This window comes from Neofelis nebulosa, chromosome 10, assembly GCF_028018385.1.
Source record: "Neofelis nebulosa isolate mNeoNeb1 chromosome 10, mNeoNeb1.pri, whole genome shotgun sequence".
Lineage (NCBI taxonomy): Eukaryota > Metazoa > Chordata > Mammalia > Carnivora > Felidae > Neofelis > Neofelis nebulosa.
The window spans coordinates 75,920,499-75,938,383 of NC_080791.1; the positions used below are offsets into that span (position 1 = coordinate 75,920,499).

Genomic DNA, 17,885 nt, shown 5'->3' on the forward strand with positions numbered 1-17,885 from the left:
TTAAAATCTGATTCAAATATGTACATATTATCTCTGCTTGAGGTTCATTGGCTAAAACATTGTCACATGGTCACATTGTCTTGCAAGTGATACCAGGAAATATAGGATCTAAATGGACAGCCATGCGGTCAGATATAACTTAGAGCCCTATTGCTCAAAGAAAGACGAGGAGCCCTGTGATCATTCAACATCCACTAAATGACTAAAATTAAAAAGTTCAATGATACCAAGTGGGTAGGAGAAGAAAATGGTATGTGAACCTTAGCAAACGCTTTGGTCCTTCCTCTTGTAGGTATTTACCTAAAAGTTATGAAAACATATTCCAACAAAATGACTGGTACAAGAGTGCTCATACAAGTCTTATTCATAAGAGCCCAAACCAGGAAACAAACCAAATGTCCATCCACAGGAGAATGATGGAACATGTTGTGGGATATTCATGTAATGGAATGCCACTCAGCAACAGAGGAACAAAGTACTGATACAAATCTAAATTTAAATTTCTTTAAATTTCTTCAAAATCAGGAGGAAAAAAATGAACTTTCAGGCTGAAGAAAACATTTTATTAATATATAATATGGATATGTTTGTTTTTATAGTAACACAGTTATATAATTTTTTAACTTCATTTTTTAAGAAGAAAGGGGCCCATGAAGTCCCAAGGGCCCACGGAGGTCATAATGCAGCCCTACAAATAACAGGGATGAGTCTTAAGAACATTATGTTGAGCAGAAAAACTTGGGGCACAAAAGAGTATATGCTGTATGGTTTTATTTAATGAAGTTCTGTAACAGCCAAAGTAATCTGTATCAACAGAGATCAGAAAATGGTTGCTTCTGGGATGGGGAGGGATTCCCTAGAAGGAAGAATGAAGGTGCTTTCCAGGTTGACAGAAATGTTCTATATCTTGTTTTGGGTGGGTTATCTAGGTGTATATATAATTGTCTAAAATCATGGAACTGAACCTTTAGGACCTGTGCCTTTTATTGTATAGCAATTATGCCACAACTAAAAACAAGAAAGAAGGGGAGAATGGACATTGGGGACAATTAATCTCTGCAACAGATATGATGAATAAATTCTTGAGACAGTGCTAGTTGACAAGATTTTAAATTGCATTTTAGTGGAAAAGCTTTAGGAGCTCAAAGGGAAGGGTGCAAACACTGTGACAGGTCAGTGGGGAACAAATCACTCTGCTTTGTATCATTCAAGGTTTTTTATTGCAAGCAAGAGAAGTAGCTCTGGCTAGCTGAAGCAGAAAACGAAATTACAGGAAGAATAGCAAACTATAAAGAACAGGCTCTGTAAACAGGCAGGAATTAAGGAGGCAAAACACGGAAAGGATCACACCATCAGCTCTCTGACAGATCAGAGGATGATGCCCTTATCCTATGGCTGGTTCGTCCAGTAGAACCCTATCTGAGGCTTCCACTGCATCTATTTTCACTCCCCCAGAAGTGAAACCTGGATGGCAGTGTCTGATGAGCTGAGCCTAGGTCTCACCTATATATAACAATTCACAAGGAGTTGGGTGAGGGAACACATGGTTCACTTGGCTTCTAGAGGGGGAGGTGGGGTCCTGTGTCCCACTTACTTTGGAACTCCCAAAAATACGGATAGAGTTTGAATGCTGGGCAGCCCAAAATAACCAACGTTTACAACGCAGTCTGTCTCTGTTGTTCAGATTCCTACTTGTGATTCTGATTCCTGACAAGGACTTCAAGATCCAGGGCAGGCCCAATGTAGATTGTTATGTTCTAAACACCACTGATCTGGGAGAGTGAGCCACGGGATCAGGTGTGGAAGATCACCCTGGCTCACAATCTGGGACCTGGGTAGGGAAACCAGTTTTACTGGTGAGCTCTGGTGAGAGAATTACACAAGAGAAATGTCTGAAAGGCACATAGGATGGCAGGACTTGGAGATTAATCTGGACGGTGGAAATGCCAGGAAAAAGGAGTCAATGGGGACAGCCCAAATTTCTGACTTGAGAGAGGAGGGGTGAGGATGTGAGAATGTATAGGCAAAGCAAGACCCAAGGGAGGCAAGGAGGTTTGTTTAATTTCGGTTTGGGGTGGTTGGATGGGAACGGTTAAGGTTTTGTCATGGTGAGTTCGAGATAGAGATGTCCAATACACGACTGAAATGACACGTTTTAGAAAGAGGCCAGCAAAGGTCGCGTCTACTGGCCGAGGCCTTGGATGAGGGCGACCTTAGCCTAGGTGGCGGCACGAAGGTGGCAAAAAGGATGCAGGCGAAGGCTAGCATTTAGGAGGCGGTCTCCAAGCTTCCCACCCAGTCGCGCTGCGCACGTGTTCGCGGCCCGCCCCGCGCCCTCCCCCCAGGCCCCGCCCCCCCCCGGGCGGGGCGAGGCAGAGGCTCTGCTAAGTCACCGGAAGACATAGTCGGGTAGGCGCGCGCTTGGGCAGCCAGCGACCCCTGCGCGCACTTGGGAGGGGCATCCGCCGAATGGGGCGAGGGGACGCGGATCCGCGGGGAAGGGGGGATTCCCTGATTCCCGGGCCCGCGGCGCTAAGCGCGGCGGCGGCGGCGGCGGCACTGTTGGCCGCCTTGCTCCTGCTGTGGCTTGAGGACGCGGGGCCGGGGGCCGGCTCCAGGTAATCCCTCCGTGCAGGGGACCGAGCTAGGCCCCTGCATCCCAGTGGGCGGAGGAAGGAGGGGCTGGAACCGGAGGTAACGGTGGAGAACCAGGCCCATGGGTGCCGTGGCACCTGGGCGCATTCTCCTTAGGGCCCCTTCCGAGCGGTAGATTGACTCAGGTGCGGGGACGGCCAGGGCGCCACGCCCTGCAGGTGATTCAGCACTTTCCCCTGGGCCCAGACTGCGGAGAAAAATAGTACTGTTTTCTAAAACAAATAAACCACCATTGTTCCCCAGGATAAGCAAGGGCCGTCCTTTAAACATCCCAAGACCACATCTGTCGATGTTATTTCTGTAGCATGGCCAAGACTGAGGCGCTGCCGAAGCTTCGGGAAGACTTCAGGATGCAGAATAAATCTGTCTTTATTCTGGGGGCCAGCGGGGAAACCGGCAGAGTGCTCTTAAAAGAAATCTTGGAACAGAACCTGTTTTCCAAAATCACGCTCATTGGCCGGAGAAAGCTCACCTTCGATGAGGAAGCTTATAAAAATGTGGTGGGTATTTTAGCTGGGACTCAAAAATGTATTTGCAGCGATTCTGCGGAGTGAACATATTTTTAAGCCTAAAGACTCAACATTGCCTGTGCAGTGGTAGAGGTGATCAGAATGTGGCCAAGAATGGTCTGTGAGAGCCCTTTCTGGAAGTTTTTGTCGCAGTTTTAAGCCCAGGTCAGCGTACCCACTCACTGTGTGACCTTGGGCAAAGCCCTTCTCTCAATCTAGACTCCTGTAAGGCCGGCCTGGATTGTAATGGGGCCTGGGGGGACAGAGAAGAGCACATTTTCAGGGCCATTCAAGCTGGGTTCTAGAAGCAGACCTGTAACCTGGGGCAATTTTCTAAACCACTTTGCTTGTCTTGTTTACCTGTCCACTCAATACTAATGTCAGTGAATTACAAGCAGAGTCTATGGCAATGAAAGGTGCGGTTATTCACTTATAAGATTGCCCTCTTAACTTCCCAGGGCTGCAGCCTTGTGGATGTAAGTGGAATATTCTCTCCACTGCCATGCTTACATGGTTAGCCAAATGGTATATGCCAGATTCCCCTAAATATTTGGAGTCTGAGCTTTGTAGAGATTCCTTTCCTCATTTAAAGGGAGTTGTGAACTGTGGCAGATTAAACTATAATGTAATTCTGAGACCCCACAACTACAGAACTTGGTCCCATAGGCTTCACAGGTGGAACATTCTAGGTAACAAGTGTCTCACTATACATGTTCTTAACCCCTGTATACCCACGGTCAGTCATTTTGCATAGATCTTATGTCCACCAGGACTTTTCTATTTAAGATGGACATCTTTGCTCAGACTTAGGTAATAAGTAGTTTTCATAGTCTGCCTTCATGGAATATGTCAAATACTCCTGGTAATTAAAAACGGAAATTGAGTTCTGTGCTTTGATAAATGAGTTCTGGTGGCACATCTTTTGGTTATGCACTTAATGCGAACATACTTTTCTTCAGCATTGCACATAGTGCCCTGAAAATCCTTTTGAAAGAGTTGTTACTAGGGAAGGAAAACTACATTTTATTTGAACTCCTGGGTGATGGGAACTTCTCAATCTTTTTTTTTTCCCAGTCTTTATTTATTTTGACAGAGAGGGTGCACACACAAGTTAGGGAGGGGAAGAGAGAGGAGGGCAGAAAATCCTAAGTGGACTGACAGCAGAGAGCCCTATGCGGGGCTTGAACCCACAAACCGAATCCACAAACCACGAAATCATGGCCCAAGCCAAAATCTGATGCCTAACCAACTAAGCCACCCAGGCATCCCTCAATCTTTCTTTTTTAGGTTTCACAACAAATTTATGAGGTTTCATGAAGGTTCTTAAACCTGAGTGAGCATGAAAATTACTGAGGGTGCTTATTACAAGGGCATTTTCTGCTTCAAAAGTATTGGTGCAACACCTAAGAATAAGCCTTTCTATCAAACACTCACTGGCCGATTCTAAAATAGGTGGTTCATGAATTGGACTGAAGGAAAGATTATCATTCACATTTTATTGGTGGAAAAACAGGCACATGGTAAATAACTTGGCCAAAATCATAGGCTTAGTAAGTAGCAGGCTCAAGAGTCGAACCTAGGTCTTTGAGGTTCCAAACACCGTTCCTTGCCCTGAAATTATACCTCACTGATATCCCTTCTGGTGGTATAGACAGGTCTTATTTTTCCAGAGAGAAAATGATAATTGAACTTGACTTTAGAGATCTAGGGATCACTTAAAGTCCAATTATATATACTGTGGACATCTAAGTGCATTGTTGATTTTGAATTCAGATTAATAACTTTTTAGTGGGAGAAAATGAGCTTGCAAAATTTTTAAAAAATATGATTATGCATTTTCCTTAATTGAATTTCTATTATGTTACTAAACTTGGTTTTTCTCCCGGCAAAGTATCAATTTTATAAATAGTATCTGTCACAATCCTGTGGTCATAGGTCTTAAAAACTACCCAGTACCTTATTAATTCTGTATAAAGCACAAATGTGTCCATGCTTAATGTCTAATGCCCCAGCTTTCTGCCACTCTGCACCAGTGCCGCTCTGGCCCTTTCAGAGGTTTCTTACTAAGTAAAAGAAACACTATGCGGCGTCGCAATTTCCGTACCTAGGAATCTGCCCTGCTAAATAGTCTAACATGGAAAAGATAGAAGGAGACTGGCAAGAGAAAGAGATGCCAGAGCAGAGGGCTTGCAAAATTTAATGGTAAGTGGGCAGCCTCTTCAATAATGTTCTGTAACTTATTCTTTAAATCTAGAGGGGTATTTTTCTCTGTCTTTTAATAACATCAAGTTATATACAGCTTTGTCCTTGTCGTCTAGAATCAAGAAGTGGTGGACTTTGAAAAGTTGGATGACTACGCTTCTGCCTTTCAAGGTCATGATGTTGGATTCTGTTGCCTGGGTACCACCAGAAAAAAAGCCGGGGCGGTAAGGAAGAAATAGACCCCTTTCCCTTTTGCTGGCCAGAAACGTCAAAGATTCCTTTCTTCCTCTTTTTCTTTATGTTTGTGGTGCTTAAATGTAAATAAGCTCTTATCATTTAAGATTTCATAGGCTGCCCTAGCTTTTACTATTCTTTGGCTAGTACTGATAAATTCATCTTTCCTTCAAAGTAATCCTTGAGTTCAGTCCTCGTGCTGAGAGATGTCGTAAATATTTGCAAGATCTTGCCTCTTGCAAATGTTGCTGTCACCACATCCCCTGATGAAGGCAAACCATTATGTCTGAGTAAAAGTAACTGGGTCATGCTGTTGGCAGTAAACTTTTTTTTTCTTTATAAATGTTTTAAACTTAAAGCGTTCTCTCTCACATGAATGATTTGCTGGAACCTATTTTCTTTTCTTTTTATTTTATTTTATTTTTATTTATTTATTTATTTTTTAATATATGAAATTTACTGTCAAATTGGTTTCCATACAACACCCAGTGCTCATCCCAAAAGGTGCCCTCCTCAATACCCATCACCCACCCTGCCCTCCCTCCCCCCCCCCATCAACCCTCAGTTTGTTCTCAGTTTTTAACAGTCTCTTATGCTTTGGCTCTCTCCCACTCTAAACTCTTTTTTTTTTTTTTCCTTCCCCTCCCCCATGGGTTTCTGTTAAGTTTCTCAGGATCCACATAAGAGTGAAACCATATGGTATCTGTCTTTCTCTGTATGGCTTATTTCACTTAGCATCACACTCTCCAGTTCCATCCACGTTGCTACAAAAGGCCATATTTCATTTTTTCTCATTGCCACGTAGTATTCCATTGTGTATATAAACCACAATTTCTTTATCCATTCATCAGTTGATGGACATTTAGGCTCTTTCCATAATTTGGTTATTGTTGAGAGTGCTGCTATAAACATTGGGGTACAAGTGCCCCTATGCATCAGTACTCCTGTATCCCTTGGATAAATTCCTAGCAGTGCTATTGCTGGGTCATAGGGTAGGTCTATTTTTAATTTTCTGAGGAACCTCCACACTGCTTTGCTGGAACCTATTTTCATGCCAAGATTTAAACTTCCGATATAGGACGTCAGAACAGAGGCACGATTCAGCTAGCCTTTAGTGATGACTCAGCCTTCGGCGATGATTCAACCCCAGTGGTGATTCAGCCTTAACTGACGCAGAACTGTTCTAATCCATGTTTTATTTTCTTTTTAATGGTATTCTAAATTGCATCAGCCTCTGTCCAGAAGGCATAGTTTACTACCTAGTTAGAAGTCATTGCTTACTATGTAGATTCTGGGCAAGTGTTAATACATCTTGATATATACCTTGACTATAGTTTATCCCTCTGGCAGAAGATTGCTGGAGCTAAATGTATCTGTTAAATATGCAGGACCACAATGCTGCTATGGGGGCTTATCATAGATTTATACACAGGCCCACGCATCAGCACCATTAGGAGAGCGCATGACTAAGAACTCTTGGTTTATACCAGCTAAGGAGTTTAGCTCAGATGTGTTTCTCTGGGCCTGCTGGTGATCCAAATAATAATTCTATTTATGCTTTCGGTAAGGATGTATTTCCAAATTTTTGCAGTTCTGTTATGTCCACTTGGAACCCAGCTGGGTTTGAGCTCTGTGCTGGAAAGTATGGATTATAGAGAAATTGGACTTTCCCGGGAATGGGCAGATTATGTCTCCTAGAAAGGGTCATGTTCCTGCTCAGCAGCTGGTGCAGGCTTTTCTGTCCCAGGGCCAGTCACAAGCAGTGTGCCCTCTGAGAGCATTGAAGAACTTTTGTTCTAGTGCATTGCAGGTTGAAGTGTCTCAAGTGCCAACCTGATTTTGGTGGTGACTCAGCAAAATTAAAAACACTGCATTAGGTATGGAGCAGTTGATATTCATGACACAAGGCAAATCTCATTATAGGATGGTCCAGGAAAAAGTCTAAATTGTTTTGATGTATTCAAATCATGTAAAGCAGTTTTAATAAGAGGAATCAAGTGTCTTCCCTATCCAGAATATTTTTTTAGATGGAGTTGGTTCCCCTCCCGCCACCCCATCCCACCCTCAGGCTACTCGATACCTTTTGTTTTCCAAAATCAGTTTGAAAAGAAAAGTATTGGTGGGGAAGCAAGAGAAATAACCGCTAAGCCAGCTATAATCTCAGAAATGAGTTGGGGTTTAAATGGTTCAAGAGGATAGTGGCAGCAAGTAAGTTGACGTTTCCTCCAGAAAGTCTTTTTTTTTTTTTTCTAATTTGAAACTAATTTAGATTGGATGCAATATAAAGTTTGAGAGTTGTGACAACTTTAGGTAATTTAAAAGAGGTGACAGTTCACAAGTGGCTGGGTAATAATAGTTGTCTGAAGGGGGATTGTGGATTTCCAAGCTCACCCTACTCCGAATTATGAGTTGGCAGCCCTCTCTATAGAAAAAGAGCTCATCAGGTAAATACTGTAAAGCCAATGCAAGCCTAGTGTCATTCTGTAGCTGTTTGGTAACTGGAATACCCCACATTTTTCCTCGGCGATATGACTTTCCATCAGAGAAACTCCAAGAAACTCATGGTTTCTGTCTCATTCACTGTTGACACTCTGAGTAGCCATCTTACCTCCTTATGATCTTCAGTGTCTGAATTTGCTGTGGCTCTCATAACAAGGTGCCATAACCAGGGTGGCATAAACAACAGAAATGTAGTGTCTCACAGCTCTGGAGGCAAGAAGTCTGAGATCCAGGTGTTGGCAAGTTTGGTTACCCTGATGGCTGTGAGGGAGGGAACTTTTCCAGGCTTCTCTCCTTGACTCATAGATGACCGTGTTCTCTGTGTGTCTCTTCAGTTGGCGTTTTTCCTGTGTGTGGGTGTGTGGCTGTGTCCAAATTGCTCGTTTTTACAATAGTCCAATTGGATTAAGAACCATCCAACCCAATATGACCTCACCTCAACTAATAATGTCAGGAATGACCCTGTTTCCAAATAAGGTCACAGTCTGAGGTACTAGAGGGTACGACTTCAGCACAGGAATTTGGGGGAGAATATTCCAACCCATAAAATTCAGTCAACCCAGATTTCTCTTGAAACTGGAGCTAGGGATAGGTCTGTTAGCCTCATCAGCTGTTTGGATAACCATTTTCTTTAGTCGTGTTAGGTGCTGGTCTTCTTTTTCACCTTCACAAGCCCCATTTGTCTCATCGGTGCAGCGGCTTCCTTACTTGGCCTCCGCCCAGATCTGCTGGATCAGAATTTCTAAGGTTGGAAGCTTGGCAACTTATTTTTAGCAAGCTCCTTGGGAGATTGTGATGTGAGCCAACCTTCCTCTTCTTGTTGGACCTGCTTTCAGGAGCCTGCTTTTCTAGGTACTGTAGTCCCCAGGTGGCCTTCACCTTGCTTTAATACATAACTCGTGTGCTAGTGAAGGTTGAAATACCCTTTGAAACCCAGATCTACATTGGCCTGGGCTGTGGAGCAAAAACTCACAGATGTCACTGAGAGTAGTGCTTTCCCCTTATGTGTATTAAGGGAAGGATGTGGTTAGTGAGTTTGAGGTGGTGTAATATGGTTTCACCATATTTGTTTCCTCGCAGTCCAGGTTCTTGGATTCTGTTGAATGGACAATGCCGTTAATGTGATTCATGGAACGATTGTAACGTTTATTAGGCATCGTTAGAGTCTCCTGGCTTCTGATTCTAATGATACATTCTTTTAATCCAGGTTGCAGACCACAGACTGTGGGTCACATCCAGCCCTCCTGTTTTTCTACAGCCCATTTAGCTAAGAATGTTTTTGTATTTTAAAATGACTAAAAAAAACCCCAAAGGGGAATAATACATCATGACGTGAAAATATAAGAAATTCAAATTTCATTATCCACGAGTAAAGTTTTACTGGAACACAGCTGTTCTCATTACCTAATGTATTGTCTGTGGCTGCTGTTGTGCCCTGCTGGCAGAGCTGTGTAACTTAACATAAGCCTGCAAATCTGACAATTTTTGCGATCTCATCCTTTATAGGAAAGGCTCTCTGACTCCTGTCGTAATCTGTACTGTTTAATTTGATGCCTGAGAGGGTGCTTGGGAAGTGATAGGGCCCCCGCTGGTTCGAGGCTCTGGATACCAAATAGCCATGGGTGTCCTGGTTAGCTCCCATGGGCCACTGCCTCCTTGTTGGTAATGAGAAGGAGGTGACCACTGAGACCCCTTTGGTCTGCAGAATTCTTTGACTTCCATCACACAGAAAGAAGAATGCCCCAACTGGAAACATTTTGTGAGAACGTAGAGATGAACTCAGGAATCTCAGTACCTGTTTGATTTTTATTTTTTTCTCCAGAGCTTTTTTTCTAATCAAGATCTTGGTTCCCGCACTGTGCATCAAATACAGAGATGCCCTCCAGGACACAAACAGACGGGGTTCAGATTATACCATTTGTTGTTTGTCAGCATCTCTGTTTTCTAGTCTAATTTTATGGGCTGGATTGCAAAGGGAGTAAAGGAGAAAGAATCTGAAGTAGGAATATGGCTAAGGGGGCCTCTTTACAGGATGATAGATCCTCCCTTCTTGGAGAAGGAGGCCCCAGATGTTGAATTGTTGTGGCAGGCTCGTTGACCATGCCAGTCAGCGCTGAAATACCTTGTTAGGACGAGTTGTATCTTAAGTCACAGTGTTCCCACTTTTGAGACATGTGTAAAGAAGATGAGAAGAAATACTTAGTAGCTTTGGATTTTAATACGATTCAAAGAGTCATTGGAGAATATGTCTCCCTGGATGTTTGTGGAGCCTGTGAAGATATGTCTGCCGAGTTGTATTACATTGTGCTTATTCTTTTGAGCAGGTGCTGGGAAAGGAAATTTATAGCGGGAACTTATTTGATCAATTCTTTTTTCTAGCTTAAAGTAAGGCACACTGGCTATAACAGAATGGATGTAATGTTCTCAGAAGAGATATCTTTTTCTCCTGCCATATGGTTAGGGAAACTAAACACTGTTTTTCCAAAAATTGTGTTTCTTGGATATGAAGTAGCTTGTTTCAGCTTGTTTCTCCTATTGTTTTTTTATTTGTGCAGCTAGAGAACAAGAAAGGATGTTATTAAGATTTCAAAGATAGCGTCCTCCTGTCTCTAAATGGAATCTTCCTCACTCCAGAGAAAATTAGTCTGGGTTGGTATCTCCGAGTCTGTCACCAGGATCCACGTTTAAGTTTGGTTTCTAAGTCCTTGAAAGCCGTTGACCCCTTTGCTTTTGAGTTTCATTCACAGCTAAAAGGCCATGCATCAGGGCGGGGGAAGTGAAATTCAAAATTTGTGGGCTTGGAAAAATGCGTATTTATAATCAGCTTGAGGGCTCAGAGGATTTGTGAAATCATTTTGGATTAACAGCCATTGATTGCTAATAAAACAATCTTTAGCTTTGTCCAGAGAACAGCAATGGAAAAAGGTATGGGCACCTTGTCAACAGGGCCCATTGAGCAGGGATGACGGGCTAAGCGTGGGGGTCTCTGCGGCAGCGTGGGTGCTCGTCCTGCAAGGAGTGGTTGTCAGTTGTTCGCCGGGCCGGTGAAAGGAAGGACGCCAGAGTGTGATGGCTGGGGTGGTATTGATGTGCTTTAGCAGACTAATCAGATTGAAAAAGTCCCATGGCATTTATGTCACTCTAATTTTCATCTAACAATTGGAGACGGCAGCACTCTATTAAGGAGAGGTTGATCCAGAACTAAAGCCAAATAAATTAGGGTCTCAGTTTAATCAAATTATCCCTTTACTGGCCCTGGATTAAGCGAGAGAGACAGCGTCGGTCCAGGCACTTGTGATTGGCCAAATCTTTCCTTTATTTTTACAGAAGCCGATGGAAGAGAAAGCATTTTAACAGCGACAGCTATGATAACGCTCCCAAGCAATAGTGCTAAAACAACTGAAAAGACAAAAAGGAATTTATTCCCCTAGTCCACTCTGTAATTTCATTGTGAATAACGAACCTGTTATTGAAATCAGAGTTTGGGGAGTGGGGTTGAGGGGAAGAAATAGATGTGGAAGAGGAGCCGAGGGCTTTAGAATTTTTCTTTGTAGCTTTGGATTATTTTTCTTGGCACACGCTCAGCACATGTAAAATCTCAATTCGGAGACTGTCCCTGAAGGGAATGCCATCCCTCTCTCAGGATGAGCTGAGTCGTAAACTCAGTTTGCTTCATACTGGTGTAAAAGAGCAGCATCGTGAGTTGGAATGAGTGTGTAGGGGAGTGTGCTGTGAGGAATGAAAGTGCAAGTGTACAACACAGAAGGAGATGGTGATGACGTGTGGGGACCGACTGAAGTTTCTGTTGTCTCGAATAAGGCAGAAACGTAGCCCTGCCCTGCAGGTAGCGGATGTAGTTGGAAATGTACTCTCAGTGATGACCAAGGACAGGAGAGGCTTTTGGGGGAGGAGTGACGTTCTAGTTCTCGATCTGGGAGCTGGTTGCAGAAGATGCTCAGTTTATGAAAATTCATCGAGCTCTATATTCACGACATGTTCACCTTTACGATCTGTTTATACAAAGTTGGAAAAGTTTGCTTGGGCCTGTTGTTTTCAAACTGAAATCTCTTAGTTTCCTATTGCTGCTGTCACCAGTTGCCTCAACTTTAGTGACTTGGGACCACATGAATGTATCATCTTGCAGGTCTAGAAGTTAGAAATCTGACACAGATTTCGCTGGGATAAAATCAAGGTGTCGAGTGGGCTGTGTTCCCTTCTGGAGGCTCTGGGGAGAAATCCATTTCTGTACCTTTTCCAGCTTCTAGAGGCTGCCTGCATGCCTTGCTTCACCGTCCCCTCCCTCCATCTTCAGGGCCGGCAACAGGGGACTGAGTGCTCCTCACATTTCTCTGCTTCCTTTTTCCACCTCTAAGGACTCTTGTGACTAATTGGGCCCAGTTAGATAATACAGAATAATCTTATTTTAAGGTCAGCTGATTAGCAACCTTAATTCCACCTGCAGCCTGAATTCTCCTTTGCTGTGTAACCTAACATATTCACAGGTATGGGGGTCAGGACATGGACATCTTTGAGGGGCCATTATTCTCCACCCCCCCCCCCCCCCCAGGTTATGAATTAGTCATTGTCATTTGCTAGAGGCAGTGTGAGATAAGAAGGAAGATGGATACAATGGAGACACCACTCAGAGTCAAGAATTTGCATTCCACTCTCAGCTTTCTCTTCTTAGAAGGAAGTTCACCAGACACCGGCCCTTGTTTTCACATCTCCATGATGACGGGGTTGGACGTGATGCTTCCTGAGGTGCAAGACAAACGTCTCCTTACGAAATAAAACATGTAGGATCCAAAACTACTACAGGGAAAATTTTTAGTTAAAATAAAAAAAATCACCAGAGTAGTAATATGGTCTTCAGATTTGGAATTGTCATTATAGAAAACCTCATCATAGAGTTGTGGGTGTGTATGAAGTTCAGCTTCACTAGGCTTTAGACTCCTGTCCAGCCATGTGGAGATCGAGGATGCCAGCATCCTGGTCCTGAGAAGCCGTTACTTCATGGAATTCTGTGTTTTGGGTACCGGCATGTGACCTTCCGTTAGTTAGGCCCTGGAAGTGAGTTTCCGTTCTGTTGTTTGCACCATGCTTCCCCTTCCTCCTTTATTGCTACTTAGTTCTTCTGTTTTTTTCTAATTGGATTTGCCTTTTCTCTTCTTTCGTTGGACTTGTATTCGTTCATTCAGATATTTTTAGAGTACCTCTTGTGTGCCAGGCACACACCGATGCTGAGATATGAATTAAGAAGAAAGACCCAGCCACTGCCCTCACCAGACTGAGTCTAGACCGGGGACCCCCAAACATTCCCGATCATATACCTCTCAGTAAAACAATTTGAGGATTCACTCTTCATTAATATGTAAAGTATGATGTAAAACATATACAAAAATTGGAAATTAAATAGGCTTCGTTCTGGTAGTGCCCAGATAGTGTTCTCGGCTGTGCCTTCAGACCCTGTACGTTAAACCTGACACAAACAAAACAGAGAAAAGAGAGAGAGGGTTGTAAGCTTGTAAAGTTATTAAAAGACAGAGAAATGTGTGAGTTAAAGCAGTTTCTCAGCCTGACCTTACTGTTCCTTTTGCTCCTTGCAGATTTGTTTGGTGTCTGTGTTTCCATGTCACCGTCCTTATTTTCTCGCTGGCCTCGCTGCTAAAGCTGGTCCGTCTATCCTGAGGATCATATTTGGAGTCTTTCCCAGGGTCTATGCTTGGTTGCATTTTATTTAGATCCCCATTCCCCTGCAGGCCTCCTGGCCTGCCACCCAACCTGAATAGTAATCTTTAAGATGAACTCACAGCTTTTTGGAAATAACTCCCATCCTTTTCACCCTCAGGAAGGATTTGTTCGTGTCGATCGAGATTATGTCCTCAAGTCTGCGGAGCTGGCAAAAGCTGGAGGCTGCAAACATTTTAACTTGCTGTCCTCTAAAGGAGCTGATAAGTCGAGCAATTTTTTATATCTGCAAGTTAAGGTTTGTGCACATTTCTGTCTTTCATATATTTTGGAGAACCCTGGTTAACTGGCAATACTAAATAACGTAAAATTATAAATAATACAGAAAGGCATTAAATGCATTAGATTCATTTTTTTTTAAATAATGACAGGGACTGTTTTTTGCAGGGGTATGTTTAATAAACAGGAGTGATTGGAAAGATAATTCCCAGTGTCTTTCCCCCTGTTGAATATCTGGTAATTATGAAATAAGATGTAGCAGCTCTGGTCTTGAATATTAGCATGGAATCTTAGCATGAGAAAAGACTTCGAGGCAGTGATTCTTAAACTCTTCCTGAGTAGGTGATATTTTATTATTGGGTATGGCTCTTGCCCTCAAGGTTTCTTGTTCGGGGATCCCGAAGGCTAGCCCCCAGTTTGGCAAATTGAGAGAAGTTCTCACAGGCCTCAGCATATAGTTACACTCACAGCCACAATTTATTACAGGGAAAGCAAAGGCAGTAAACAGGGAAGGATGAACGGGGCAAAGTCCAGAGGAAATAGGCACAGGCTTCCAAGAGTCCTTTCGCAGTAGAGTCGCACAGGCTTAATATTGCCGCAGTGCGTGTTGAGAATATGAGAGAAAACTTTCTGACCCCAGGAGTTGAGAGTTTTTATGGGGTCAGTCACATTGGCACCCTGAGCCTGGAAAAAATTATAAACTTCCAGAAGGAAACCAAGTGTTCAGCATAAACCACATTGTACAGGCAGTTTAGGCGCTATAAACTACCCTACCGGTTGGGTAATGACAGGGACACTCCTGAAATCCAAGTTCCTAGACACAAGCCAAAGGTCAAGTGGGCCTTTCTAAGATAGTAGAGTCTCAGCCTGCTATCTTACCTCTTTTATGCACGCTGCAGATAGAGACAAAACATACCTTTGTAAAAACTAAGGGATTTGTCCACATAAACACTTGCATGTGAATGTTCATAGAAGCATTTTTCATAATAGCCAGAGTGTGAACAACCCAAATGCCCATCAGCTGATGAATGGATGAATAAAATGTGGTATATACAAACAAAAGAGTATTATTCAACTATAAAAAAAGGCATGACACATGCTATAACATGGGTGGACGTTGAAACTTTATGAGGGGCTGGTCACAAAAGGCCACAACTTGTATGATTCCATGTATATGAAATACCCAGAATAGACAAATCTATAGAGACAGAAAGATTAGTGGTTGGATAGAGCTTGTGGGAAGGGGATGGGAGTGAATGCTGGTTGGTGTGGGGCTTTTCTGGGGGGGAAGGTGATGAAAAAATTCTAAACTTACGTGGTGGTGAAGGTGGCAGAGCTCTGTAAATATAGTCAAAAACATTAATTTTACAAAAGTGTTTAAAACTACCCAAGATTATGTGATGCGTCAGGTTAGGTGCCGAGTGAATGGTATGAACAGGCCAAGAAAGAGGGGGAATTCATGCCACTGAATCCACATGGCCTTTAGACGTTCCCATGGCCTGAGCTCCTCTGGCATTTCTGTTCATAGAGATGTCTGGCATGAAAATTCATAGTTTGTTTAACAAATTTAATTGAAAGCCATCATGTAGATGTAATCTCACTGTCTCTTGAAATTTGATGGGATTTGTTAGGAAGACAGTAATGTAGAGGATCAGTGGGTCTTCTGACTTTACTGGAACTACCTGGAAACCAAAAAGGGTTGATGTTCATCAGCCTGCGACATTAATTCTAGACTAAGGGGAGGTTATTCATTGATGGTTGAACGCCTAACATGTTACTTACCCTCTGGATCTATTTTAAAATCAGTCACACGAGAGGCCGGGCTGACCATGCAGCCATCCTCTCATTCAGTACATCTTTTTGAAGTCTCTACTGCCTATGAAGATTAAATGATCTCTTCCTTAACTTCCCAGAATCTAAAATTCTGGATAAGGATATTTATAATTATTTGACCTCCAGAAGCAGATTATCTTCAAAACCCCAAGGTATTCCCTCTTAAGCATTATGATGCATTGGTCTTCTTGATTAAACGCTAAAATTTGGTTTTTATTAACAGGGAGAAGTGGAAGCTAGGGTTGAAGAATTACAATTCGAACGTTACTCTGTGTTTAGGCCTGGGTAAGCATTCATCCTGCCCATGAGTATGCCGCTGTTCATTCTTCCCTACAAGTTAGTTTTTCATTTGAAGAGGCTGACAACTAAGCTCTCGAAGATATGAAAGAAGCTGGCTGGAGATAGATTGCTTCTCTGAAGAACATACCTTTGGCTTTGGAGGAAAGGGCGGACACTTTGGTAGTGCCAGGTTCAGAGTAGTCTGGAATTTCCTGGGTAGCTTTTGCTGCCTTAAAAAAAAAAAAAGTCCTCTTCATTCACCAAACAAAATATCTTTTACCCATTGGATTAATCTGTTCAGGCTGCCATGACAGAATAACACCACAGACTGGGAGGCTTAAGCAACAGAGATTTATTTTCTCACAATTCTGGAGGCTAGAAGTGCAAAATCAAGGTGCCATCAGAATTAGTGTCTGGTGAGGCCTCTCTTCCTGGTTTGTAGATGGCCTGATGTGGTCTTTCCCTTGTGTGCACATGGAGAGATCTCGCTATCTCTCCCTCTTCTGTAAGGATACCAGTCCTATCAGATCAGGGTCTTACCCTTATGACCTGGTTTAACCTTAATTGCCCTCATAAGTGCACTGTTTTCAAATACAGCCACACTGGGTGTTAGAGCTTAAACATGAATTTGGGGGAGGGCATGGGCACCGTTCAGTTCATAACACCCTCTATGGTCTGAATACAATAAACCATCTCTTCCTCGGTTTTTCTTTTTCCCTTTAGAGTTCTCTTGTGTGATAGGCAAGAATCTCGTCCAGGTGAATGGTTGGTTAGGAAGTTCTTTGGCTCCTTACCAGAATCTTGGGCCCATGGGCACTCTGTGCCGGTGGCGACTGTGGTTAGGGCAATGCTGAACAACGCAGTGAACCCAAGTGGCAAGAAGAAGGAACTGCTGGATAATAACGCCATCCATGACCTGGGAAAAGCCGATGATTCTCTCAAGCCGTGACCACACTGGGGAAATGCTTCCCTCTGTAAAATGCAACACTCCCCACCTAATTGGTACTCTCGGTGTCTAAAAGAAGTCATTGTGTCTTAACTGCGGTTTCACTATTCTCAGCTGCCCAGATCCAGTAAAAAAATTATTGTGTTCTGCATCAGCAGTGCAGAGCCTGCTTGTATGTATATGTACGTCACCCAGGGAGCTTTTCAAAAGTAGATTCACAGGCTGTGCCTCAACCTCTGAATCAGAATCTTCAGGGTGTGAGCACAGCGATCTGTTGATTTGTTTTAGCTTCCCCTGGTGGTTCTGGTGCCACTGGTGGGGAGGCCTGCTTTGAAAGGCTTGTCTGCAGTCAGAGCAGCAGTACAGACCTTTCATATTTTGCAGGTGAGTTCTGTTCCAAAATTGTCCTATTTGTGTTTCTTAGTTACCCGGTGCTGACTGCTGTATTTGTGTAAAGGAACATTGTGCCTTACTACTTCTTTAGAATATGTAATAAAATTTATTACATAACTGAGCTTGTATAATCATGGGGAAATTAAACATAGGAAGGAAAATAAATGAACAAGTCCTGGGTGCCTCTTATATGGTTAGGAAATGTCCAAGTATTAGTGGAAATATGTAGCATTTTGGTCAGTTGGGTGGTATAATACTGGTTAGTATTTATCAAGTGCCAGCCTTTACATATGCTATGTGTCTTGTAACCCTCCAACAATCCTTATAATCCTTATAGGTTTGAGTATTATCCCCATATCTTAGATGGA

General features: G+C 43.0%; 1 protein-coding gene across 2 annotated transcripts; it reads left to right on the forward strand.

Annotated features, from left to right (window-relative positions):
• The first annotated feature begins 2,334 nt into the window (after positions 1–2,334).
• On the forward strand, positions 2,335–17,278 carry HTATIP2 (HIV-1 Tat interactive protein 2). 2 transcript variants are annotated; one of them, XM_058688460.1, is made up of 6 exons: positions 2,335–2,409; positions 2,960–3,155; positions 5,483–5,590; positions 13,948–14,085; positions 16,123–16,184; positions 16,902–17,278. In XM_058688460.1, the coding sequence occupies exons 2-6, from the start codon at positions 2,961–2,963 to the stop codon at positions 17,125–17,127; spliced, it is 729 nt and encodes a 242-aa protein (XP_058544443.1). In that variant the 5' UTR covers positions 2,335–2,409; position 2,960; the 3' UTR covers positions 17,128–17,278. The 2 variants fall into 2 exon arrangements, with proteins under 2 accessions (XP_058544443.1, XP_058544442.1); XM_058688459.1 differs by lacking the exon at positions 2,335–2,409 and adding an exon at positions 2,441–2,618.
• The last annotated feature ends 607 nt before the right edge of the window (positions 17,279–17,885 follow it).